Source organism: Chlamydotis macqueenii, chromosome 1 (assembly GCF_036417535.1).
Source record: "Chlamydotis macqueenii isolate bChlMac1 chromosome 1, bChlMac1.mat, whole genome shotgun sequence".
NCBI lineage: Eukaryota > Metazoa > Chordata > Aves > Otidiformes > Otididae > Chlamydotis > Chlamydotis macqueenii.
In genome coordinates this window covers 114,900,548-114,927,225 of record NC_141556.1, presented here as the reverse complement: position 1 = coordinate 114,927,225, position 26,678 = coordinate 114,900,548, and the positions used below count along the sequence as shown (strand labels likewise).

The window sequence follows — 26,678 nt, the reverse complement described above, 5'->3', positions numbered from 1 at the left end:
ACAGTCTGCTCAAGGGCTTCTGTGCTGGTAAACTCCACCCTCTGTAAATACCACGTATACTGTAAAACCTGATCTCAGAAACTAAGCAATAGAAGAAAGGAAGAAAACGACGTGCCACTGCAACCGGGAGCAGGCAGAGGAGGGGAACCTGTGAAACCCAGAGTAGGGCTGCAGCAGAAGGAAGGAGGGGAAGCGTCTGAGAGAAAGGGAAACAGACAGGGCCTCACGGGAGTTTCTGGAGCCGAAATGTAAAATAATCGCAAGAGGAATATGAAGTGCTTCATGCTGAAGTTCAGTTTATTGGTATAAGAGGTTTGGCAACAGGAAAATGTGGGGCTCCATCCCAACGGAAACAGTAACAGCCTTAGCTACCCTAGAAAAACTGTTTTAATTGCCAAACAAAAAAAAAAGATGCTCTTTCTTCAGAAGGGTTGTTAAGTTTGTTGGCACTTGTCAAACACTTTGTTTAAAACCAAAACCAAACCTTTTTTTTTATGGCTTTTCTGCAGGTATGAGTCCCATCCTTCTGTAAATGCATCCAACCCTAGAAGCATTAACTTAACCCAGTCACAAGTCCCTGTTGCTGATGATTTTGGAAACAGCTGACATTTTACTCAGTTGACAAGGAAGGGCAGTGAAGCTTACTCCATATGGGAAGTCAAACAAATATGTGTACTAAACACATTTGTTTATGGTGTGTATATTCTAAGGTTTCCAATTAAATCACTATTCACCAAAACTGGGGTCCACTGAAAAGAATGAAAATATTTTCTGACAAACATTCCAAGTTGAATCAAAGCTGAACAAAAAAACCCCACCCCACGACAACAACCAAAAAGGCAATCCAGAGGAGAGCCCAGCAGTACCTTGGTATTAAATTCCTAAGCATTTAAGTAAGGAATATAAAACCATCTCTGCATTCATCCAGGTACAGTTTATTCTTCCCTCTTTAATAGACATGAGTAGTAGTAAAAAAAAAAAAAAAAAAAGAGTTTTTTATTTTTCTAGATATGGCTGAGAATAAAGTTTGTATTGTACCTACGATGCACTTGCTTTTATTGGTGCACTAATGTATTGACAAGATATAGAGCTTCCTCATAGAAATTACTTTGAAGGAGGTTGGATAAACGAAGAGCCTTTCTGTTTCGCTTCTTTCATTTGTTTTCCTTCCAATCTTCCAATTTACCAGTAAAACACAGGCTGAGGTTTTACAGTATCAGGCAGGTGTGTGTATATAACTGTGATTGCCCTGTGTGTGAAAGTGCCCCAGGATTTTGTCTTTCGCTGTACTGCCTTTTTTGGAGTTTACCATCATCCACAGCAAACTGTGGGATGCAGTGTCTGCTCGTTACCACTACCTTGGGTACATGACAGTCAGCCCCAACCAGACTCTGCTTGTCTTTCAAGAAGATTAAAAACAAAACAAAAGAAAGAAAGAAAGAAAAGAAAGAAAGAAAGAAAAAACATTTGTAAGGCAACACAAATGTTTCCTTGTACAAACTTGTGGTGCGTGTGTTGTAAGTGCATCATTGTTAATGTGAAGAGTTTGAACATGATGTGAATGGCTGTGAAACTCTGCATCTAGCATTATGCTTTCTTGTTGGCATCAGCTGCTTGTTATGCTTGATTGGAAGCCACTTGTTATTAAATTTTAAAATGTGATGATCAGACTTTCTCTTTTCTACAGAGCGTGAGCAAAGTCTGGATCAGGATTGGCTGTCATGTCTGCCATAAAAAGGCACTAGAGAGACTTCAGCAAGTATTGTCTCTGACCCTCAGTCTTGCTAGCAACATTTTTATTAGACGCTACTTCCCTTGTTTTTCCCCTGAAAGTCTCAGATGTGTTATGCGTACTCTGAAGTCATCCAAACAGGATACATTTCATTCAATCCATTCAGAGAAACTATCACTTTCAGAAGGGCCAGCTATCCGTCAGAGCCCCAGTTCAGCCAGGCGATGGGTCAGACCAGGGCTATCCCATTTAGGAGAGTGCTTAGGGTGAAGTCAGTGAGCATGGAGCTCATGGATTAATGCTTTTCGCTGCAATCAAGGCTCTCGAAAACGTGAACACTGAAATAATCATGGGAGGGTTCAAAAGAGATGCCGGGCCCGCTTGGTTCAGCTGGGAGCAGAGTGTTCTCGGCATCTCACAAAAGCAAAACTGTAGCAAAACTGCATAATTAATAGACTCTGGCATCTTGAGCTTAATTGAACTGAATGTATTCTGTTTTTCACAAACAACTTTTTGCTAGAGGAAATCACAGGAGGTTTGGCATCTCACCCCACAAATTCAGCGCACAGGCCTTCTCCGCCTACTCTCCTGTGCCTCCATAAGGCTGTGCTGGCAGATTTCATGGTTGCTTGTTAAGATACCTGCAAGATATCTGGCTGTTATGCGTTACTGGGATGTATGTGTCAGACCTAGGTATTACATCAAGGTCCAAGTGTACAAATTATATTTATATAGCTGTCTAAGCTTAGAAAAAATAATGCCTTCAGTATGACCTGAATCAGCACTCCTAGAAGCCAGCTTTTGCAGGTCAACCCCAGCTTAGACATATTTTTCCTGAAAGCAGCAATACAAAAAAAGGAAAAGATTTCATTGTATTGAAAAAAAAAATCTAATCTGAGAAGCAAGAAAGTACAACAGACCACAAGCATAAACCCAGACGGAGCTACAGCTCTTGAAACAGATACATTTGGACTCGAAAAATTCAAGTGACAGTTTTTGCTTTTAGACTGCTGGCTTAATTTGAAATCCGTGCAGCGCCAGGGCTGCACAGGCAGAGCATCTGCTCTCGCAGTTTGGCAGTTTTGTCAACCTACTCAAACCCTTGGGCTATGCTTAACTTTGACCTTTAAGAGATATGTCTATATGTTTACAAAGCTAAGTTAAATCTGTTTGCTCGTTGTTTGGCAAGTTGCTACCCTTTTGGTCTTTGCCCTGAAAGTTTCATTCAGAGTTTTTGCAAAGTCTGAAAGTATTGTTTGTAACATGTTTAAATTTCTCATAGAAATCACTAAATAGCTAGGGAGAGATAATATGTCAAAACATTTTTCCAGTAATAAATATATGTTTGTCACATCAAAGATTTACATGCTGAGACCTCCATTCACAGGCACTTAAGTGTTTTCTTAAGTTCAGCGTTTGTCAACAAAATAATTACGCAAAGGCTTAACTTTGAAGTAAAAAAAAATTAAGTGGCTAAGTGCTTTGCTGAACCAGATTCTTGAATCCCACATAATGAGCTAAGTTCAGTGGGGACGTCTCCAGAAAAAAACAGCACAAAACTTGCATCAGAATGGTTAGAAATACGAGTACCTGTGTGGCTTAAATGTAGCTTGTCTGAGCTGTTTAGAAGCTGTTTCAGCGCACTTAGCACCCACCTGCGCTGTTCTGTGGGGTTTTATGACAACGGCAGATCACTTTGATATTTGCCCGTGTGACATCCAGGTAGATCTGCTAAAACCTTTTCAGCAAAAGTGAGTGTTAAATACACTGTCCAAAGCTTTACATTGCCCTGTAGATCCAAAGGATACCTCCATTCCCTCTCTGAATTTTCAAATGTAAACCACACATTTGTAACAACAGGTGTTCTGGGTTTTGGGCTCAGGTTCACACAGGTCGATGAGTTCACTGGAGCCATATTGATCACCCTGTTCCTGCTTAGTTGTGTCGATAGGATATACAGGGCAGGGTTCTCTGGTAAGGTATTTCTGCCCGGTAGCTTGTAAGCAGAATAGCATTCTGCTGAAGATCTCTGATTGAAAAATTGATTACAGTATACTAGTAAAAAGAGATTCAGGAAACGGACAAAAACACTAGCGTAGCTTGCTGGGGATGTAAGAGGTTAAAATCACAGTGAGCGTTAGCTCAGAGATGTAATGGGGCTTAGACCCAAGGATAATTCCATTTGTCATGTATCATGGTATACATCCTCTTCACAGTGTGTTATCATTACAAATGTTAGCTATGCATCTGTGAGATTATTGTTTAAATCATTTTATCATACTACAGCTCATAAAAGCATTCTGTGCCTAAAAACAGTCTGTGGTATCAGGAAAGGTATCTTTCAGCATCATTTTAATATGATTGTTTTGATGATATTGTAACAGGATCAGAGCTGATGCCCAAAGCTCTTTCTACCAGAATAGTTGGAGGAATATGGTGGTTTTTCACCTTAATCATAATCTCATCCTATACTGCCAACCTGGCTGCCTTCCTGACCGTGGAGAGGATGGAATCCCCCATCGATTCAGCAGATGATTTGGCAAAGCAAACCAAGATAGAGTACGGGGCTGTTAGAGATGGATCCACAATGACCTTCTTCAAGGTAAGATGGCATCAGCCAGCTTTTTGTGGTCAAACTGACTCGTGGTCTTCCAGAGATAAATGGTGAGACAGAAAAACAATACTTGAAAGGATTAGTGTAATAGGTAAATACATTGTTTGCCCAAATCCATAGAGGATACTCCAGCAATATTAATATTAAAGATGGGAGATTTTCCCCCAAGATACGTGGAGAAACAGTGTGATGCTGTACTGCTGTGAGAGCCAAACCCATGCCTTTGATGGGAGGATCTGAAGGGAACCAAGCCATGGATGTGGGGACATTCTCCTCCACATTGTTTCTCAGGGCAGCATCTTGGCTTCTTCCAGCCACTTGGCTAAGATCACTTCTGAAGGTCACATTCGCACCAGAATAATGCTGCAGGCGGTCAAAATGCAAGTTTGTTTGTCACTTTTTTAAAATGGTCCATGGTCAACATTACACAGACTATTAATATACGGGTCACATACACACGTGAACACATCTGTAAGTAAAAGACCATTTTTCTGTGGCTAATTGCTTTATAGATAACTGCACCTTTTTTTTTTCACTTTTAGTATTAATTACATACAAAATGGGTTAATATCATAAAATGTCAACGTAAAAGCCAACAAGCTATAAATATAGGATATACGCACAAAAATCCTGTGACAATTAGAATTAATTAGCAGCTTCATCGGTAGTCTCAGCAGGGAAGTGAAGCACTGAATGAACTGGTATCATACTTTTCTCCATAGCGTCTAAGAATGGTGTTTATAGACAGTCAAATACACAGTGCCTGAAAAAAGGACGAGACACTGTGGGGAAGCAGCGTGTGGGGCAAAATAACACTCGTGCCACGCACAAGCCCTCACCTCTGCTGCTACAGCCCGAACCCCGTGCCCCTCTTTAACCACGGGCCCTTGTGCCTCCACATGAGGCAAAATGCTTACACACAGAAACGATCATGGCTAAAGTATTTGGGTCATCTTTCAAAATGAGTAATGCTCATCAAGGACATTTCAGTCATGTAATAGATCTGATGGCAGGCTATCCCCACCGGAGCTATCAAGGGTGAACTGCCCTTGTAATGGCTCTCCCGTGGCTGAATTGAAATGTTTCTGCACTGAAAGAAATGCACAAACTACAGTATTTTTCAGAGCCTCGTTAGTCAGTTCTTGAAATGATGAGCTGACATTTCCATTAAGATTGCTGGGAAATCCATTAGGAGATATTCCTGAAAGCTGCATAAGGCAAGTGCCAGACTCTCATTAGGAATATAAGGCAGGAAGAAGCAGCTGTGCCGCCTTCTGAAGGGCTCCAGGAAACTCCCTTGATCTAAAAGCTCTTCACGGCCCAAAGATGGTCACTGCCATTGATACTCTGAAGTCAAATTCAGCATTAGAGAGAAAACTTCAAAACCTGTTTCTTCCATGTTTTTTTTTAGAGGAAGTAGCTTCTGAATTTCAACATAAGAAGTTCAGAACAAATTTCTAGAGCTGTTTCCAGCTTTACAGTGATTTTTTTTTGCACCATTAATCCCTGAGGTTAAAATTTGTAGGTTTAAAAGAATGTCAGCCTTTTAAAAAATAAAAAAAAAAAAATTGGACAAGGTAACTAAATATTTATATGCTATACATGCTAGCTTACTTGTGCCTGAAATACAAGTGTGCACAAGTGAAAGGACACTATTTTTTGTACAGAATGGAGATGGATTCTCTGGCAGAGTGAAGATGACATAGTGAAAGATGCGTGAATAAAACAATTTATCACACTTATAAACCAGTGAGACACACACAGTGCTATATAAATGTGTCATTATTTTTATTACAGGAGCCTTTTGAGATTCTCACAATATTAGGATTTATTTATACTGTCCAAAATTTGAAAAAAAAGTCACAGAGTAGGCCTCTGTACAATAAATATGATAGATACTTATGTATGCAAAAAGAAGACTGTGTGCTCTGTGAGGGCATGACTTTGCCTCCCTTGTACTGTAAAATACTGCATATGCTTCTTGAGCTAAGTAAGCGCACACACACACATGCAGACACACACACCCATGAGTAAGAGACTTGGGAGGATATAAAACCAAATACTCAGAATTAGGAGAAGGCAGGAAATTATGGTTTCTGTGCAGCAGCTACTCCCATTCCCATTCTGTATGGACTTTACTGTAGTTTAAGAAAAAGCACCTGTGCCATAACAGTTCTAGAGAAGATGCCTGAAATAACACTGCCTCTTTGGGGAGCTGTGAAGTCCTGACCTGGCCTGGACAGTTTTCTCCGGGCTGCCCCATCCCATGACGGACTCTGGGAGCTCCCCAACGCCCAGGGATACCCCCTGGCAGCTGTGCCCCTGAGATTGGAGGGACAGAGGAGCTGAGCTAGGGTGAAAGATACTTTTCACGCTGGGCAGCCTGTGCCACAGAGACAGTCCTGCCACCTGGGAGTGCTGATGTGATGGGGACAGGGGAAGGGAAAGGAGGGGTCGGCACAATCAGGTGCAACAGCAGTGAAAATGTTCTGTGGGTGTAGCGCAGGGCTGGATTGCACTGAGGACAGGTCATTATTTCAAGAGTTTCCTATGTTGCAAGATTTGATTTATTTAAGACTATGCCAAATACCTAAAACAAGAAATGTCAAGAGAAACAACAGATTCTTTTGGACCAACACTTTTTTAAAGCAAAACCATAAGACTCCAGAAATTCCTCCCTACAGAGGAGAGAACAAGAGAGTGCCTGTTGTGTAGGACATGAGATGCAAAGACCAGACAGGTCTGATTTTGAGGTCTGTGAGATGAACACATGGCAAAAGGATTTCTGAAGGCATCAAGTGCAGAAAAAGATCCTGACATGAAGCAGACTCTGAAGAGCTTTAGTTTAGGACTTTGTGCTTAAAGTAGGAGCAGGAAGCCCCTGAAAGATGATATTACACAATGGGTATTACTGGGTGGGATCCAGATTGGGAACCATATGAGAAGTCAAGATACTTCCATTGCTTTTATGAAAACTCTATTTGCATGTATTCGACCTTACATTGCTTTTTTTTTCTTTAGCCTTGTTTGTAGTGCATATACTAGCAGTTGTGGTTTTCCACTAGGTTTGAATGTCTTACACTAGTATCCCTGTTGTAATAGTGTTTCTGGAAACAAACTATTGCTAAAGAGGCAATTATTTCAAGAAAGTTTCTGCAGTGACTATGCCTTCTAGCCAGGTAGTGGTGGAAATGAAAACAAAAGCAATTGAAATTACCTGGGGGGAGAAATGGAGTCCTGACTTTGAAGGAACCTCAGAATCAGCCTCCTCCCTGTACACAGGTCCCAGATCTGGCCATACCAGATAGAAATACCTGGAAAACAGGACCTGGACGGCTAAGGAGTGCTCCAGCAAGGGGATGGGGTTCTAGGCAAGCGAGCTAGTAGGATCTCAGGCAGCATTCGACATCTGTGTGCCTGACCACATTTGGGAAAAGTCCAACTGAATGCAAGATGTTTCACATCCACAAATCATGACACATATCTTTGTCCAGACTGCTGTCCTGCTCTGTTTCCAACACGTCTATAAATCTTCCATTGCTTTCTTGCTCCACTGTGGTAACAGATCTTAATCTCATGTTGCAACTCTTCCAGCTCCTACCTTATGATATGCAGACATATTTCCACTGAAATCAATGAGAATTCAACGGCCAGAACTTGGCATATGATCTATCCTGAAAACAATAGGAGTCGGCAAATTGAGAAGCTAAGATCTTTCTTTCAAACTCATTTGAATAAGGAATACATCCTTCCAGTAAACCCAATATCAGACTCAATCTACTGCATAAACGTATTACCAATTTGAAAAAATATTCCCAACTATGCAGTAAAAATGGTTTCTACTAGTAAAGGGCCACTTAACCATCTTCAAAGTTTAGTGGTATCCTGTGGTTTACCAAACCAGGTGGGATTTATGTGGCATTCACAGGTATTGAATTTACAGGTGAAACATATTAACATTTAAAGCTCAAAGAACCAGAAAATCAGCTTCTCACAGACACTGATCTTTAATAAACACAAACAATATCCACACAGTGAGCCTAAAATCACCTATGATGGCTGTAAACCAAAGCTAGGGCCCATAAAGGAAGTCAGGATACACTGCCCCAGAACAGGGCAAACCTAAGTGTGTGGAGGACCTTGGGCTCATATTTACAGTAAAAAATCAGTTTCCGTGTGTCTGAATCATGCTAGAGTGCAGCAACAGCAATGGTTGGCTTTGCCAGCTTGAGACAAAATTATTTCTTTTGGCAGTTTCTACTGGTCCAGCTGTCTGTAGGTCTACCTTGATATTTAATCCAAAAGAGACATTGTGTGTGCAACATTGTTTGAGAGTATACAAGGAAGAGAGAGGTTTAATCATGTTAGTACTGTGCAAGCGCTTGAAGGTGTGTTGGGTTGTAGGTAGCATATCTTGAGGGCAGCAGGCACGGGACTCCAGTAAATCCCTGAGCAAGTTCAGTTTTTCTTTTCATGTCCTCCAGCCAAGGCAGAAGTGCAAACAAAGGAGCACCAGCACTGCCTTTCCCTGCAGTGTGCCTGCATCCCTCAGGGCTCCCACAGCACAGGGAAAGGAGCAGGGGGCAAGGGATGTTCAACAGCGTACAGAGGTGGCTGGGGCTTCTGGCATCTCTCTTCCCTGTGCAGCTCGGCACTGACACAGGACATGTATGGACTCCTCCTGGCAAACTCTCCCTTAACTTCAGCAGGAGAAGGATGAAGTCCTTAAGTCTGATTGCAATGGAAAGTAGAAAATAGAAGTTTGCTTAGAAGCCACTTTGGGTTCATTTCTTAAGCTTTATCCTTGAAGTAGGTGATTTCTAAGCAAGTGATATCAATACATAAGAGCCAGCACTTTGTTCATCATCAGGCTTTTGGAGCAGTGTGTTTGCCCTGACAGGCAGAGGCACTGCTTCTGAGTGCGATGGTTTCCAGCTGCACTAATTTAGCTGCGCTATGTGCTATAATCCATGCAACAGCATTAGCCCAAAAAACTTCAAAGCACTTCACAGTTGTGCCAGTAGTGAAGTTCCTGGCACTGCAAAGGAAGTGAAAAAAAGAGATTCCTCAGCATAAAACACGGTAAGAAAGAAAGGCTGCGGGAAGGAAAACCCTGCTACCGAATTATTTTCATTCAAGATGTGCTATTGGCATTGGTCACAACAAAAGGCTGAGGAATATGTTACAAGTGTAATTTGGGTGCTCACATGATTCTGTGTCCTCATTTTCCCTCCTTAGAAATCAAAAATATCAACATATGAGAAGATGTGGGCTTTCATGAGCAGCAGGCAGCAGACAGCCCTGGTGAAGAACAACGATGAGGGAATCCAGCGTGTGCTCACAACGGACTATGCGCTGCTAATGGAATCGACCAGCATAGAGTATGTGACGCAGAGAAACTGCAATCTCACCCAGATCGGAGGGCTCATCGATTCGAAAGGCTACGGCGTGGGAACCCCTATTGGTAAGATGCTTTCCAGCACAGTTGTTGTGGTGAATGCCCAGTAAGGTCCCCTTCAGAAGTTTAGATGGCTATTTGAATCGTGTCCTAGTCTTTTAGAAACCTTTCTCATCGACACAGACCCTAGGAGCATCCTTTTAAGCAAAACATCTGCTCCCACCTTACTCATCCACAAGCAATCTCTGCAAGCAAAAGGGAATATAGCAGTGCAGGCTGCATCTGCAGAACGAGGTTGAGTGGCCTACTTGTCTTCTGGAGCATCCCATGCGTAGCAAACTGGGTATCCTCCGTTCTGCTAGAGGTGCAAGTCACTCCACTGAAATTCAGTTTAGTTTGAGAAATGAGGTAGCGTCTCTGGGAAAATTGAAGTGGGCAGGATCAATGTTATGTCCAAGGTATGCATCTCAAAGAAAGCTGCATGAAAGGAGATGATTTTCTGATCTATTTAATGATCTTAGAGCAACACATAAGAACTAGGAGAAGAAACTGCAAGGTTCTGCATCTACATCAGGTATTTTGGTGTTCTGAGCTACGTAGAATCTTAAGACTCCCAATCTCTATGCACCCTTCCCAGAAGACTTTTTTTGGTATATCCAGTGTCCTTTTCAGGATTTTCTAATTACAGAGAATTAGAAAGAGCATCAGGGTTTGTTTTTTTTTTTGTGGGGGCTTCTTGTGAATAATTGTCACTGAGCAGCCAGATCTTTTTCCTGTATAATATATTTCTCCGTACTGCTCACATAGACGCTTACCATGCCACACTTAGTTAATAGCTAGGTAATTTTTTTTGTCTTCAGGGAAGTTATTCAAGGCAGTATAACTTTACACAGATACAAGAAGTGAAGTATTTGGTCGATCTGTTGCTTGGTAGACCAGATATAAGTAAGGGAGAAACATCACTGCACTTTGAACTGTGATTGTCTCTACTGCTGAGTACCTCAGACAGATTGTCGCATAGATAACATTTTAAGTATATTTTTGCATTTGCTATGTGAGGACAGCCTTCTCACCCTGAGGAAAATGGTAAAAAAAAGCTAAAATCTCAAATAAAGAGAAATGTATGGCAGGAGTTTCATTGCAGTTATAAAGCTGCCACGTTTTAAACCAAGAACAATGAAGGAATAATTGGAACAGATGGTAATCCTCAGAGAGAGTGCATCCATTGGAAATACAGCTGTGAAATATATTTATAAGATGTTTCTTGTATGATAAATTCACCTTAATTTTTTTTCTTAAGGAAAACTAGCAAAATTCAGGGGAATAGATATCTCCAAGCACTGTGGAATAATTCAGTGCCATCAGGCATCTTAAACTTTTAAAAGATTTATTTTGTAAACAGGGTAAGACATGGAGATCCTTCCACTGTTCAGATGGACCCCAAAGGCTCTGTTATTTTTTCTCTTAGCATTCAAGACTATTGACTGCAGAAGCTGTATAAAAAAGAAAAAAAAAACAAAAACAAAACCCCCACTTGTCTGTGACCCTTACCACCAAAGTTTCAGCAAGTTTTAACTAGTCTGCATTTGTTCTTTCAAGAGAATGTACAACCACACAGCTTGGGTTTGCAGCAGCAAAAGTATGCCTTGCACTCCAAAATTTCCAGTGAATGAGCTGAATACCATCACCATTTGGCTCCCAAAGAAACAGAGAGGAGAATTTTTGAAAGTTCTTCTATGAATCCAGGAAATGTACTATTTTATTTATCAGAGCAACTTCTGCAAGTAAAAAACTTCAGATACAGGCTGTCTTCCTACTTCTACGTGCTGAGTTAGGTTAAAGCACATTTGGGCACATCAGCAAACATCTTCATTTATGTTTATTACGGAGCTGTTGGGTCATGAATCATGAGGATTTTCATCAGATTCGTGGCAAAGATCTTTACTATTGGAAAATCTGCAGTGATGGTTGGTAGTGAACTTAATGCACTCTGGTACTGCTGTAGCAAAAGCATCTGTAAGCAAAACCTATGCAAAATGTCACCCTGGGAGGAATCTGGTTAAAGAAAGCAACATTATTATAGGTGCCAGGACAGGTATTAATTCCAGTATCACTGCCAGTGCTGATGCTAGTAATTCTAACACTAAAGCTATTACCAGTTACTTGGGAGACTGCTAAGAAAGGAGATAGATGCATTTCTTGGCCTGAGAGGTAAGTTGTTAATAGCTCAGAGGCCATAAATGATATGCTGAATATTCAAAGAGGTGTTGAGATGGATTTCCGCATGGTTTTACTGCTCACCAATAAAACATCACCAATCCAACACTTCAGGCACACTTGACAAACTTTAAAAGCACGGATAGAAATATAGATGTACCTGTTACCCTCAAGATGAATTGTGGTTATCCTGCTGGCCACATAAACATCACAAGAAAGAATGAACATGCCCACAAATCCTGCATTGTGACTCAGGTTGCTTCACTTTACCTAACAGTTATGTCCTTTCAGACAAGGTAAAATAGATGAGTCCTACAATCTAACAGACTCCAGCTATCAGGGTGACGAACCTCTCCTGAGGTAGAAACAATTCTGCTCTTTCTTCTGAGAGGTGTTGCTGTTTTCAGTGGTAATAATTTACTTCTCTCTGTAAAGTTTTGAATGTTTTTCTGGTTTGTTTTCTGTTGTGCTTATTTTTGGTTCTTTAATAGCATGCATAGAAATAATCTATTCTTACAGCAGGCGTATTTTCCTTTCAAAGCTGGCTACCTCAAGCAGTGGCTGCTGATTGCTGGCTTCCCAGATGGACTTTGTATAATCTGACACGTCTCTTGGCATCTGTGGTCACAGCATGTCCTAGTGCTGGCAGTAAGATACACTGAAAAATAGCTGAGTGTTGGCACAACAAATGAAGAACTGGAATGTTTTTCCCACTGATTCTTCTCAGACAATGCTGTGGGCTAAAGGAAATGGAAAGCAGAGGGGGACTTGTATTCACAATACAATTATTTTTAATAATATCCTGCAAGGAAATGTAAGAAAGAAAACTGGAGGTGTGAGGACAAATTTTGAAGGCTATTTAGATGCATAAAGATACAAAAGTGGTGCCCAGTGAGATTTTCTTAAGTATTCACGTCCATGTGCACCACACTGTCACTGAAATTCTGGCACACGTTCTGCCTTAAAGTTTGTTTATCTTGATCAGCTTGAGAAATTGCAACTTTTCTGATTTGCAGCAAAATGCAACTTTTTGGTGAAATTCCAGCTTAAGAAAATAGTCTTATTAATGTGATAAAGGAGAGGAAAGAACGAATGGTAGTTAGCTACATGGACAAAGGACTGGCAACACTGACTGTATTGCAGCCCAGACTCTAAATGCTTCCAGCTGTAGGAAGCCCAGCGTGGCAGGATTTGACGGCACATATATGTCTTTAGAGCCAAACAGCCTTTCTTGTAACCCTCCTCTGCTTGCCATCAGAAAATCCTAGCCCCATAAAGACAAGTCTGTCTCACAATGCCAAAACCAACTTCTACTTGTCTATGACAATTAATAACAAGGTTGCTGCTGTTTTTGTTGATAAATTCAGCTTTTGGCAACATGGTAAAAGAAAATTGGCAGCAGTTTCCTTTAACTAGGCGCTGCTCCAGAAGCAGGGTGAGGGGAAAGCTTCTCCCTTGTCCCCCTTTAGGGCTACAGACCTGTGCTCTTCTGCAAGAGCACAGCCTGGCTGAAGGGACTTGCAGGTGGCAAAGATTTTGGAAGATGGAGAGCCAGAGCAGAGTGTCTGAGAGGCAAACCTAAGCAGATTGAACCGCTCAACATGACCTCACTATTTGCCAGATACTGTACAGGCCCATTAATGCTGCTGAGACAGAAGACACATCATTTAGCAAGCTGCTGGCCTGAAAATAAAAAAGCATGAAAATAGTTGCTATTTTCATCTTGCAAGTCACAGAAAAAAAAAGACTGGGCCACCTTGTTTTCTTATAAGGTTGCTGAAGTGGAGTAGTGGGCTTACGCGGGTATAAATGAGAAGAGAATGTATCCGAGTGACTGACTGTGGGCTTTTCTTAGACAGTTACTCATCTTACATGCGGTAGGAAAAATAAACAGATGTTGAAGTAAACAGAAGAGATGCAAAGCAGAAAGTCTCAAAGGATGCTCAAAGCAATATTCAAACATGATATGGAGGAATTGCTTAGCAAGAAAACCCGCTGCCAAGGCTTAAATAAACCTCAGTAGGAGACCCTAGAAATTATAATGAATTCTCAAACAAATAACCACACCAAAGGAGCTTTCTGCTTTCCAGTCCCTAGGGCAGACACCAACAGAGTCCTCTCCCCGCTTCTAGCCGAAGAGAAACCAACACTTTCTTGCTGGAATAATCAGTCTTGTGATAAGGGAGCACTTTTGCATCAGACAGCAGCAGCTTGCTCCCTCCCCGCCTTCCCTTTGCTGCAGCCAGCACTGACGAGTCTTGCTCTCACCTTGCAGGGTCTCCTTACAGAGACAAGATCACCATCGCCATCCTCCAGCTCCAGGAGGAGGGAAAGCTGCACATGATGAAGGAGAAGTGGTGGCGAGGCAATGGCTGTCCTGAAGAGGACAGCAAAGAAGCCAGCGCTCTCGGGGTGGAAAATATTGGGGGCATCTTCATAGTGCTTGCTGCAGGGCTCGTTCTTTCGGTCTTTGTAGCCATTGGTGAATTTATATATAAATCAAGAAAAAACAGTGATATTGAGCAGGTGAGTCATACGTTTCCAGCTCACTTATGTTTCTGGGAGGCTGAGGTTTGTGAACGTGGAGGCAATTGCATTATAAGTCTCTGCTGGAGTGCAGCTTTTGTATTGCTGAACTCTTACCATGCGTTTCTGGCACTAAAGACAAATAATTTATTAATAAGAAGAGGGAAGTACCTCACTCACAGTGCAATTAGTGCTGTTTAGTATGGCAGTGCAGAACAAGAGCAATTAATTTCTCAAACAGTTTCTGCTTGATCTTTAAGACTTCAAGTATAAATTATGTTGGAAAGGAATAAAACACAACTGGATTTTTTTTTTTTTATATATGGCATTAGCATCAACCCGTTGAGTAACAACAGGAATGTACTTCCAAATCACCAGGTGTAATTTTTCTCTTGCTCTAGATAGCATTTTTTTCACAGCCAGGGGTTTACACACTGTGCTCAAGCATGCACTTCAAAGCGGGGGGACCTACTGAAAGGTGATGGATGCCACAGTAAAGTAAGATTATGGAGCCAAAGAAGTTCTGGTTATAGCTCCACTGAAGCGTAATGAGCAATTTAAAAGGGCAGAGGGAAAACAAAGGAAATGCTGTGTATAAATCATGCCTTGAGTGTTACAGCAGTTTGTGAAATAGAATCAATCATTAAAATAGAGTGTAAACACCTGTTTACTGAGCCACCAGCCATTCTAAAAGAAACAAGACATTAGCAGCAACTCAGTCTGTTCGCGAAGTTGTCTGCCAACCCTCTTACTCTGGCTGCCTTCCCTGGTGCCGGTTTCGTTCTGGCCCTGTCCTAGACCCTAATGTGGCCCTGTTTGGCTCAATTGCTGTAGCTGCTGTCAACAGGACTTATTGTAGGGACAAGGGTCACATTGCACTGCAGGATCAGCGGCCTCCCAGGCAATTACCAAGAGGTGGTTTCATATCACATAATTTCAGGTTTCTAGACATGAGGCATCTACTTCTAAGCAAGTTGTTTGAGCTCACTTTGCACTTCTAGATGCGAAAGGCAGGTGCTTTTCCTTGGGCAATTCATCCTCTTCATCCAAGGTATAATCCTGCAAGGCTGATGACATAAATGCCCAAAACTGCTGTTGAAAAAAATAACCTTATGAAGGCAGCAGGGAGGAGTGGGAGGAGAAGGAGAACATTTTGAACTTGGTCTCAGAGGGGCAGTTTACACTGCAGGCAGCAGCAGTGAGAGGGATTGATACCTGAGCAAAAACAAGCAGCCAGAGCTGAGGGCCTCAAGAGGACAACATCTGATTTTGGATAGGGTAGATCATCTATATCTCCTTGCTGCCGATAAGGGATCACCGTAAGCTAAGGCTACACACCTACCATTCAGGAGCCTGAAAGGAAGTGAACTGAATCCCACCAGGCATCTTCATCTTCCAAATGGTCATTGGTGTTATTTTGGGTCCACAACACCCAATGTCAATGTCAGCAGACTTGGTCCTCACAGTATCCTGCAGGAGAGGGCAGCTCCTGACCATGCAGGTATGTCCACGTGTGCCTGAGCAAGCTCTCATTGGAGGCAATGACAGTGTCTACGAACAACAGATGCAGCTCATGTGGAGCAATTTTGCAGGCCATATTAATCAAAATGTCCCTATTTTGGAATAAGATAAAGGATGAATTTATTTTGCACATATTGCAGCTGTCTGATTAGTACTTTAACCCTATAGAACAATTCTAGCACAAAATGCATGAAGAATGTATCGATATCTTTGTTTCATTCGTGTCTCAGGAGATCTTTCATTCAAATATGTTTTGGAGAACACTTGCAACTAATTAAAGTGTTTATTATAAATGCTAATATGGTGCAGAATATTCTGGAAGCTCTTCAGGAGTCTGGGAAAGGCAATACATTCCTGAAGTAGTAATTAAAGTGGACCCGAAGGTTTACATCATGAGGAAGTGTCAATTTACTGAGCAATATGTTGGGTAAATAACGTAATATTCAAGGATACCTACATACATGTGTACATATACCACTTCTGAAACTGCACTACTGTTTCACGGCTTATTATAGGCAGTCTCTTAATAATTAAAATCTTTGAGTTAATGTGGCAACATCATACTTCTTTTCCAGAAGTAATTTTACAGAAAGTAGAATAATGGCGATTCCAGTGTTACTTTCTGATTTCTCACTGTTTATTTTATTTTTATTCTGGCGATATAAGAAGCTTAGATGGAAAATGTTGTACGGTGTATATTATCATTAAGCTAATCCAATGTATGAGTCAAATACAATCTGTCTTTTCTGTTTCCATAAGTAGAATCTCTTCTGATTTATATAGCTTTTGTGTCTCATTCTTATGTTTGCTTTTAATTTTACTTCTTTCATTCATTTGTTTTCTCCATTTTTCTTTTCTTGCATGCAAGGCCTTTTGTTTCTTTTATGGACTACAGTGTAAGCAAACTCATCCGTCCAACTCCACCTCTGGCACCACTTTATCTACGGAGTTAGACTGTGGCAAGTTAATCCGAGAGGAGCGAGGGATTCGAACACAGCCCTCAATTCACACTGTATAGTCAGGAAGGAAAAAAAGGTGTGTCCGATGGAAAGCATTAAACTTAAACTGTGCACATAATGGTAAAGGCTGCACTCACCAACACATAGTTAATGACTTCAAAGTGCCTCTTGCTTCAGCAGGAGATAAGCTTATCTAACGCAAATTGTCAAAGTCCTGAAAATTTGGGCAGTTTAAATGCATATCACAGAAAATAATTATACCTACAATGAAGAGTGAGTGCAATAGCCTGTAGTATATTTTAAGAATTACCACAGCGTCTATGTACAGTTGTCATCTTCTCATTTCATGGGGTAATTCACCTTTTTTCAGGTAAGAAAAATTATTTGCTTTCTTTTCATCTTCTACCAGACCTGAGTAAACTAATGGCATTCTCATTACTAAAAGCATGAAGAAATATTTTTCTTGGCCTCTGCTGAAGCGTTCAGCAAGTGGGCCAGGCAATTCTTTATAAACCTCAGAAAATAACCTGCAGGGCTCCATTAACTTTCTGAACCCCTGTTATAAGCAGCCAGAGATTTTTAGCTGGCATATCTTATTCCCAGTGTCAATATTTAATGAATTTTAATTCATCCATTTAAAATTCATTAGCCAAAGCCTCCAAGTAACTATCATAGCACAAAATCATATCTATCAGTTAAATTTTATGCCATGTAACCATTAACATTTAGGAACATATTCAACAAAAGCACCTTCAGCCCACACCCCTCCCCGCCCCCAACAATGTATACTTTTCACAGAATAACTCCGTTGCTTTGGCTTGAGTAATTAATGATGTTCACTACTGTAAGGCTTTCTAACATAGCAGACTCCTTTATGGCCAAATCAAATTAATATCAACAGAAAAGCCTTGGCATTTCTTTGTGTATTGAAACACACAAGGAAGCTTTTGTGCAGGAGGTTGGTACTGGATGCTTTTTATAGCCTAGAAGGATATCAGCTTGATTTTCCCTAGTCCTTGGCTAGTCTGGGGCCTGCAAGGGCAGGAGACAATTGACTGGAACTGTTTTTGCCACTGAAAAACATATGATGACAATTTGCAATACACAAAATGTATAGAAATGCCATCTCGGAGGATATCTGAACTGTGGCAAACCACCATGTTTTCAAAACCTGATTACCTTTTATCTGTACTTCATTATATTGCAGCTCACCACCAGTTTCACCGATTCATTTCCCGCCCCTCACACCTACTTTCCATTTTCTTACCCACTGCAGTTCCTCCTCATCAAACAAGTTAATGATCTGTTTTATTGAGGGGTCATTTCTGGACTCTACAGTGATTAGAAAACTTGTTCAAGTGGATGCCTTCACAATCAATTGCCGAAGCGCTGCAGCAAAGCTCTTCTCTCTTCTTGAATTGTTTCTCTCGTACCTGTGCCAGAGTACACAGTAAACCTGCATTTTCCTTCTATTCATGTTACAATTTTTGGTCAGCACTATTTATGCTGGCAGTAGGCTAAACTATGACAGATGACAATATACTGCTCGTAGCTAGGCTATACCAATTCTTCTCTGTCAGTGCTCACAGATATACGTGAGTGTTTATGCTCCTCTCCAGACGTTGCAAGATATTTCTTGCTCAAAATGGCATTTTAACTTGTTTGAATAGGGCCTTGAAAGCTTTGGTTCTTCATAAAATGAGCCTTCTTACTAGCAAAGACCTGAATTAGATCTTCTTTATCCCTGATTTAAGAAACCACTTTTGTTTGCAGTTTTCCAGTAGAAGAGACTTAGAACTCATTAAATTCAGCTTCTCCAAACTCTCAGAGGAGAAGGAAAATTCCTAGTGTGTATATCTCCATCATTGCTCTATGCAAGAAATCCTCTGGGTTGCAGCTTCGACCGATTTTTCTAATCGCTTTCTAGATGAATACAGAATCCAGAAATTTCCTGACACTTTTTGGGTAAACATTTTTGTATCTGTCAAGGAAATAGTCATACTGTCAGTAACAGTCATTGTTTCCCCATGTCTAGCTGTTCCCACAGACAACCTCACAGACTTCGGGTTGCCTGTGGAAATTTCAAAGCAGCCCCTCCTTTCCCTAAAAGAGCTTCATATCTGGCTACAGAAAAAGTAATTAAAAAGCCTTACTTGCTCCTTAGCAGCCTCATCAGCAGCTGAGGCAGTGGAGAGCCAGCATGCAACCCAACTGCTAAGAAATCTGTGCTTGTAAAGACAGTTTTTGCAAGGTTTGCCATGGTTCCAGGAAAAGGCAGGTGCCTTCTGGTTAACAGCGAGGCTTGAGGAAGGCACAGCCCTTAGCATCTCCCATGAAGTGCATGTCACCTGGGAGGACTCCTGCATAGACATAACAAGCTTTAAGAAGAAGCATTAAAGCATTCAAAGATTTTCTGGTTTTGAGCAGTCTAAGCTTCTATGACCACTATACATTGAAATTTGGCCACAAAAAAAAAAAAATACTCTATTCACAAATAGAGATGATCACTATTGCATCTTCCTAACTTGCAGTCTTGCAACTTCATCCAGGACCCAGTAATCAAACCAGATCCTTCCTCAGGTATACATCAGCGTATGGACCTTGCTGTGCAGTTAGCACAGAGCCAACAACTCTCCCTGTGATGGACGAGCCACAATAAACTCCATGAGTTCTAGCACTGCGCACTAGTAATGCGGAGAAAAATGGCTATAAGCATACCCTTTTGTCATTTTGTATGAATTTTTGTTCTGCTGTTGCTGCATTTTTACGCAGAACTCCCAAAATATTAAAACTAAGAAGTGTTTGCAAAAAAGGACGTATGATCTGACACACAGAAGCCACCTGCCATTGAAAGCAAAGGGGCAGTGGATAAGCTAGTCCCGAGCCACTGCCAGGTTGATTTGGCTGGGGTCGATGTGCCTACCTTTATTTAGTGGCAGTTCCTGTGCTCACCAAACAGTCTGCAGTCCAGTTACACAAAGGCACAGGGGGAAGGAGAGAGAAAGGACAACACAAGAGAAGAATGAGGGGAATGAAGGCAATACCATTACCATTTCAGAGAGCCAGGATGAGGGCAGATTAACGATGCAGCCCTGCGCTCTGGACTGTGCAAGCACAGCAATAATGCTTTCCCCAGGTAGAATTTTCTCAAAGTACTGCTGTGGTATCCTGTGTTTGTCCCATCTCTCTCAGATCAACACTTTGAAGCTTCACGTCTTTAGCTCTTGGAAATAGAGGAGGAGAAGGGGGAGAAGGAAGAAATCCCCTATCTCACTCAAGATTCTTGCAAAATAGAATTTTTTGTGAAGTTGTCGAGTCTGCAAATTCTCCCTCTTTAACGAACATCAGCTTGAGCCCCTCCATTTTCGGGTCATAATCCTACCTCCTACCACAACTGTGGCCATCTGTGCCTTCACTGAGCAGTCCCATTTGTGTTTGGGAGACCAGCAAGTAGCTTTACTGATTTTTTTCCTTGTAAATAGAAAACTGAGGAGCAGTTTATAGAACTGAGGAAGAGTTAAAATAATCCATGGATTATTGTCATACTGTTTTGACAATCACTGTTCAATAGACTCTGACAGTTTAAAGGACTTCATTTAGTGATCTCCTCGTGCAATTAGCCGTCAGTGACAGAATACGCAAACAGATTCTTAATGTGCTGCAACAGCAGTTTGCTCACTAGGAGAAACGATCTTGAATATTTTTCCTTTGGTACACTAGACACAAACAAATCACTTTTCTTTAAGCAGAAGACATATGTCAGTGTCCCGGCTATGGGTCCTTCACAGGGATGAAAAGGAGAAAAATCCTGACTTCTGCACTTCCTCCTCTGTGCTTGAGCTTGTCAGGTGTTCTTCCAGAAAAAAATCTGGCCCACATCCTTCGATTTTCATAGTTCTCAGTTCTCCAACACAGCACACTAGGTTGCTTTTTGTTGTTGTTGTTATTTGTTTGGTTTTGCAAGGTGTTAATAAAATGCAGTTAGCAAGTCTTGTCCCCACTGGTAGCCCAACAGCATAGGCAGGAGATTGATAAAATCTAACTATAGATTAATTATTTTTCAGTTTTGTTTCTACTTTATTGTATGTTATTTTTAAAATTCTGAATCTATAATTATCCTAAAGCTTAACACAGTCTTCAGTGTAAGGAAGGATTTGGGAGCTCGATGACCAAACTTTTACAGCCTGCTGAAACAACCAAAGGGCAAAGGGGAAGAGTCTTATACCACAAGGAGAGTGAAATCTATTCTGTATTTAAAGGGTGACATTTCCTTTTAGCCTGACATGCCATGTCCTTCACCATTTCGACACAGCTAAAATGAGAAAGTCAAGATGACTAAAAGCAAAATGTTAAACTTACTTATTACTCTGCTGTTAAATGCCTTGCTCTATGCCTGTTCTGCTCTCATTCTGGGCGAGACGTCAAAAGTGGACTTCACAGCATGTAAAAAAATAGCTTTTTCAAGAAATCCTTTCAGTCTGGCTATCTGAATGTGAGACTAAAAGAACAGTATGTTACTCTTTTAAATGGAGTTTTAGCTTCACCATCCCCTTTTTAAAGGCTACTGTAATTATGGTGCAGACGTGTTGCTGCTCAGAGGCCCATCTTGGGAGTCCCCACTGAATGTGTTTCTTGTCCATGATTTTCCTGTAAACCCTACAGCATTCTGGCTGAGTTTGTACTCACTCTGTATCTCAGTTTTCTACTGCTTTAAAATTTATGGGCAATTCCAGTTTTCTGACATCTGTCCAGTTTCCTAATTGCACACACAAGCTTGGAGATAAATAGGATTTTGAGCTATGCTTCCTGGGGCTCAAAATAAAGTTCATGTGTAACTGTCCTTCTGAATGAGTAACCAAACCCCTGAAAGTTCAAAGCCTCATCTCAGATTGCTCTTTTAGACCATTGAAGCTCTGTGTGAAGGCAGAGGGGCAGAGAAAGTCCTATGTATGTCTCACAAGTTTTTAGTGCTCTTTGCCACCTCCAGCTGGTTTTGTCAAAGGTGGTAGGACACAGGAATATGCACAGAATTGATCAGAGTCACGGTTATGTCCATAACCACTGAAATATCTTTGAAGGATTAGTCCAGGGTCTTAAATCTACATTTAATTCATTGCTTCGGGTTGACAAAAGTCATGCCGATGGTGTTTTAAGTCCCTTTAAGCTGAGTGTAACATAACTGCAAAAGTAGAACTGCTTTTGTGCTTTTGCAAAGGTGGGAGCAGGAGCTGCAAGGTGTAAGGCTCAGGAAGCTATCACCGTAAACCCTCCTCCTGTCCCTCTCCCAGCCCACTGTCTCTGTAGGATGGCCGAGCCCGTTCCCATGTGTTTAGTGTGTGTATTTCAACCTCTCTCATGAATAACAACCCACTGGGGCCTGGCACTGCCAGGATGGGATAGGAGAGAGTCTTGGTAAGGCAGAGTCCTTTCAGATTTTGAATGGTCTATTTCCGTACTTTGTTGGGTGGGTAAACCTGATTAGTTTACAGAAAAGATCACCAACAAGAACAGTAATGTTTTTATATTCCGTTTTAGATGCAATTGCTATTGATGAACAATTAGGCAAAAGTTTAATTCTTAGACAAGACCTAAGCATCAAAGTGATTCCTAAGAATAGTTTGAAGTCTTTCTGATAATATTTCTTTTAAAATTCAAAACAGAGCTGGAAGTGGAACCAGTTGGGCACTTCACAAATAATGTAGTAAGGTATTAAAATCTTCACTTACTTAATGTCAGCAATATGTTTTAAATGTCTATCTGCAGATGTGAAATGGTCTTCATGGGACTATTTTGTTGATATGAAATCGAAAGGCGTTATGATAACTGCATAGCCTGAATAACATGAATCAGTTTGGAAAATTAAAATGCAAACCTATTAAGAAGGCAGTAAAATGCGCTATTTCATCTGCAGAAATCATGCCTGTATGCACATTGCAGAGACTGATGGCTGCTATTAAATATACACACAATATTCAGGTTAGTAAGAACAACCTGATCAATCCTACAAATGGTTAATACAATCCTTCCCTTATTTGCCATGAAGTTCTGGAATCAGTTTGTAATCTACATTTTGAAAGCTCAATTAAAACTAAGATAGTGGAGAGAAATTATCCATGCTAAGTCAGACAATTAGAGCGTACAGTTTTATTAGTTTGGAAATAAGTGGTGCTACTGTCTAAAAAAGCCTGAAGCAATATAGAAATAGTGACTGTATTAGGATGATACCGGCTTCACCCGCTGCTTCCAGAGGGCATGGGACTGCAGCAGACACCTTTGACTCTAACTCCAGTAACTCTAGAATTCCTATATTACATTCTCAAAGGGGATATTTAAATCCTCGTTGCACCAGCAAGTTCCTGGCTATTACCAGAGAGTAATTTGAAAAAAAAAAGCAGTACATTACCATGGCCTATGTCTTACGTTTTGGGGCTGGCATGACTTAATAGTAGTTTAATTTATGTATACTTAAGAATTTTAAATGAACAAAAATTAAACATCTCAAAGAAAGAGCATAACAAACTGTAGATTTAGCATACTATGGGATCTTAGTCTGTGTGCAGCCCATCCCACAAACGAACATGATGACATACGCAAGATCATACATGTTTAAAATACACATGCACACTCTGATGTACTGATGTCTTGAGCTCGTTTGCAGAACCAGGGTTACACCTGTTGTTAGAGGTGGTTTATACTGGAAAGGAAGAAGCATGGTGTGTGGGATTCAATTCTTTGGGATTCCTTTGCTACCTTAAACAAATGATTTAACCTCCCAGGCTACCCTCATACTCCTTTTTGCATTTGAAAATATTCCCCTAAAACAGCTGGCTACTAGGAAAGTTTGGGTTTTCTCATTTTCGAATAAAATAGTTGGTTTTACTTTTTTTTAGTCCTGTATAACTGAGGTCTATCCACTATTTGATTATTACTGGTTAAGAACTGAGCACTGGTTAACATTGCACTGGTATCACTCTAGAAGGGAATTTGTATTTGGTATAGAGAACCATGTCTCTGTGTTGCTGCTGTCGTATTAACCAGGTTTTTTTTCCAAGCTGGTCAGTTCTGCAGTTCTAGAAAGGGTTTGATAGGAAGGAACTATTCAGCTTGATGAAGGTAAGGTGGTTACAGCTTTATTTCACACTGCTACCATGACTTCACTTAATATATAAATAATCTATTTATATGTATTTGCATGGAAAAAAAAAATCTTGCATTGCTAGGTACTTCCACTTAAAGCCTCCTTGTGGTTTCTTGTGTTATGTGTAATTATTCCAGCTGTAGTTTTAAAGGATGTTTCCACTTACCCAAAATGTCTTTGTCAATGTTGTGATGGTGGGAAGAAAAAAGATTTCTGCTTTCTTTCTAAACTATTCAGCCACCTTATTCTTGTGGTAATTTTCTCCTTTCTTTAACGCACAATATTTGAAAAATATTCTTTCCAAAGAAAGAAGAGGATTGAGGACTGTGCTGTATTTTAGAAATATCTGTTGACGTGAGGGGAAAATAACTAAACCACAAAAAAATGTTCAAAAATTATGTTGTTTGTTTTCTCTAGCATTGCCATTTTTTTTTATGGGTAAGGTACATGTGATTTAGAAAAGAAGATCTTTTTTCTTTTAAGGTCAGGAGGAAATTTACCTACCGAAAAACGGTAAGTTTTATGATATGAAGCCATCAAAACATCACAAATGCGGTCTGTAGAATTTCAGAAACATTCATAATCAGCTTTAGTTAAGCCAAAGTTAAATTAAATTCAGTGGAAGCTAAGTTGGGAAAAAAACATGACTTGTACAGACTCACCTATTATACTTCAGAGGCTTATTCAAAGCTGGCAGAACTCAGTAGCGAAGCTTTCCGAGCCCGCCAGTAAGAGCTCAGGTCCTTGCTTCTAAAAGCCACCATTTGTGCAAAAGGGTGTGGTGGAACTTTGCCTTTGATGAGACTGTTTAATGCCATTTCCGTCTTCCACCAGTGTCTTTCTTTCAATGCGATAATGGAGGAGCTTGGAATCTCACTCAAGCATCAGAAGAAGTTAAAGAAAAGGTCGAGAACGAAGGGGAAATCTTCATTCACAAGTATCCTTACTTGTCACCAGCGGCGGACGCTGAGGAAAGAAACCATAGCGTAAGCAAGAGAGACCCCTTTGAGAAAATATCAGGAACAGAAAAACAAAAACATTGCTGCCTACAAGTCGATTGTGGCGGGATTTCTGAAATACAGACATTTACCTTGTTCTTCAGAAATTCTCTGTGGTTTCTTTTTTTAATCTAGAGGTACAACAGTTGAAATGCTCACACAGACTGAGCATTTACTAGCATTGTACTACTAATCATCCGGGAAGTGTCTCACTATTTCTTTTGGGATGGATTTGTATGCTCACCTGTTTTGCATCTCTCTTCCCCTCCCTGTGCATCGCTGTATGTGCTTTCTAAATAAATAAATAAACAAGAGACAGGGTTCTTTTTTCCAATAATCTGGGAGTGGAACTTTTTTTTTCCTTTTGAATAAAAGATTGCAGTTCTGCCAAGCAGAGTTGTTTAGAAACCAGGACCCAGACAACCAAAGTAAAAATTCATACAGTTAACTCATAAACAATGACAGTTAACTTATAAACAATACAAAATTGTCTTAAATACAAAGGTATCCAATACTGAGTTAATTTTTACTTCCTCTGATATTGCAAGGAAAATTCTTCAGGCTCTTTTCTGTGAGAAACTTGTTTTTCCTTATCTTCTCTCTTTTTCATTCTTTTAAAACATGTTTATTAGGTAATTCCATGGCTCCAGGTGCTAGATGTTCAAAAAGAAAAAGCAAAATCACAGAAGTAATGATCAGTGAACAGGGGAAGGCAACACTGACATCGTCATACTGTCGTATCCTCCAGCTCCTGATAGCAATAAAACAATTTTTTACTTCAAAATGAAAATCCCTTAGAAATTAGAGCCAAGAATATTCAATTTATAACAAATCTTGTCCACAAAGATAACAAGATCTGACAGGAAGACAGCCAATGCTCTGGAATTGAAACCTTTTCTTGCAACAGCTGGGGGCACCAGAAAAATGTTTTAACAGTGAAGGAGAAATTAAGTCTTTTTTTGTGAAGAAATCTCTGTCTGAAGAGCAGTGATGCATTATAGCGACAGATCCCTCCCCCCCCAACCTGTTCCTTTATATTGCAGTGAGGTGAAGCACATTTATATTTATTGCTGTGTTGTCTCTGTGATTAATTCTGTTGTTCCTGGGGCTTTTGTTTGTGCCAGCTGGTTAGCTCTGAGCACGCCTGCAAAAGGAAACGGGTGATATGCAGGCACATCCACTATTAAGGGATGAGGGTGGGCGTAGGAGATGGGTGCCCCTTGCACCTAGCAGCTGGGAGCTGTACCCCACCTTCCTACACGTCAGATTATGTATATAAATCTGGTCTGTCCAAGGCTGTCCCACTGCTATGACTACCTCTAATGCTAAGGCAAGGCTGAAAATAGGGAAGCACAGAAGATTGGAGCCACCAATTGCTCTTCTGCACAGCACAAGGAGCCGAACAGGCCTGGGTCCTGTCAACAGTATTTGCTTCAGCTTGTGGCAATGTCCACTACCTGGGTGCTTCAGCAAAGTGTTAAGCTTTATTGTCTTTCTTATTTTCCCTCAGGCAACTCAGTGATTACCATTAATTACCTTTGCCTTGTGTCCATAGCCATTTCCTCTGCAAAAGAA

The 26,678-nt window shown here is 40.7% G+C and overlaps 1 protein-coding gene across 2 annotated transcripts in view; it reads left to right on the top strand.

Moving 5' to 3' along the window:
* GRIK1 (glutamate ionotropic receptor kainate type subunit 1) overlaps positions 1-25,440 on the top strand; it is a 175,697-nt gene extending 150,257 nt beyond the window's left edge. Inside the window, exons 13-16 of one of the 2 annotated variants that reach the window (XM_086764442.1) lie at positions 4,117-4,334; positions 9,585-9,810; positions 14,237-14,487; positions 24,940-25,440. In XM_086764442.1, the coding sequence (XP_086620568.1) occupies positions 4,117-4,334; positions 9,585-9,810; positions 14,237-14,487; positions 24,940-25,095 (851 nt within the window). In that variant the 3' untranslated portion in view covers positions 25,096-25,440. Of the gene's footprint in view, positions 1-4,116; positions 4,335-9,584; positions 9,811-14,236; positions 14,488-16,876; positions 17,305-24,939 lie in introns of those variants that run through there. The other variant, XM_086764448.1, reaches the window with a different exon arrangement.
* The last annotated feature ends 1,238 nt before the right edge of the window (positions 25,441-26,678 follow it).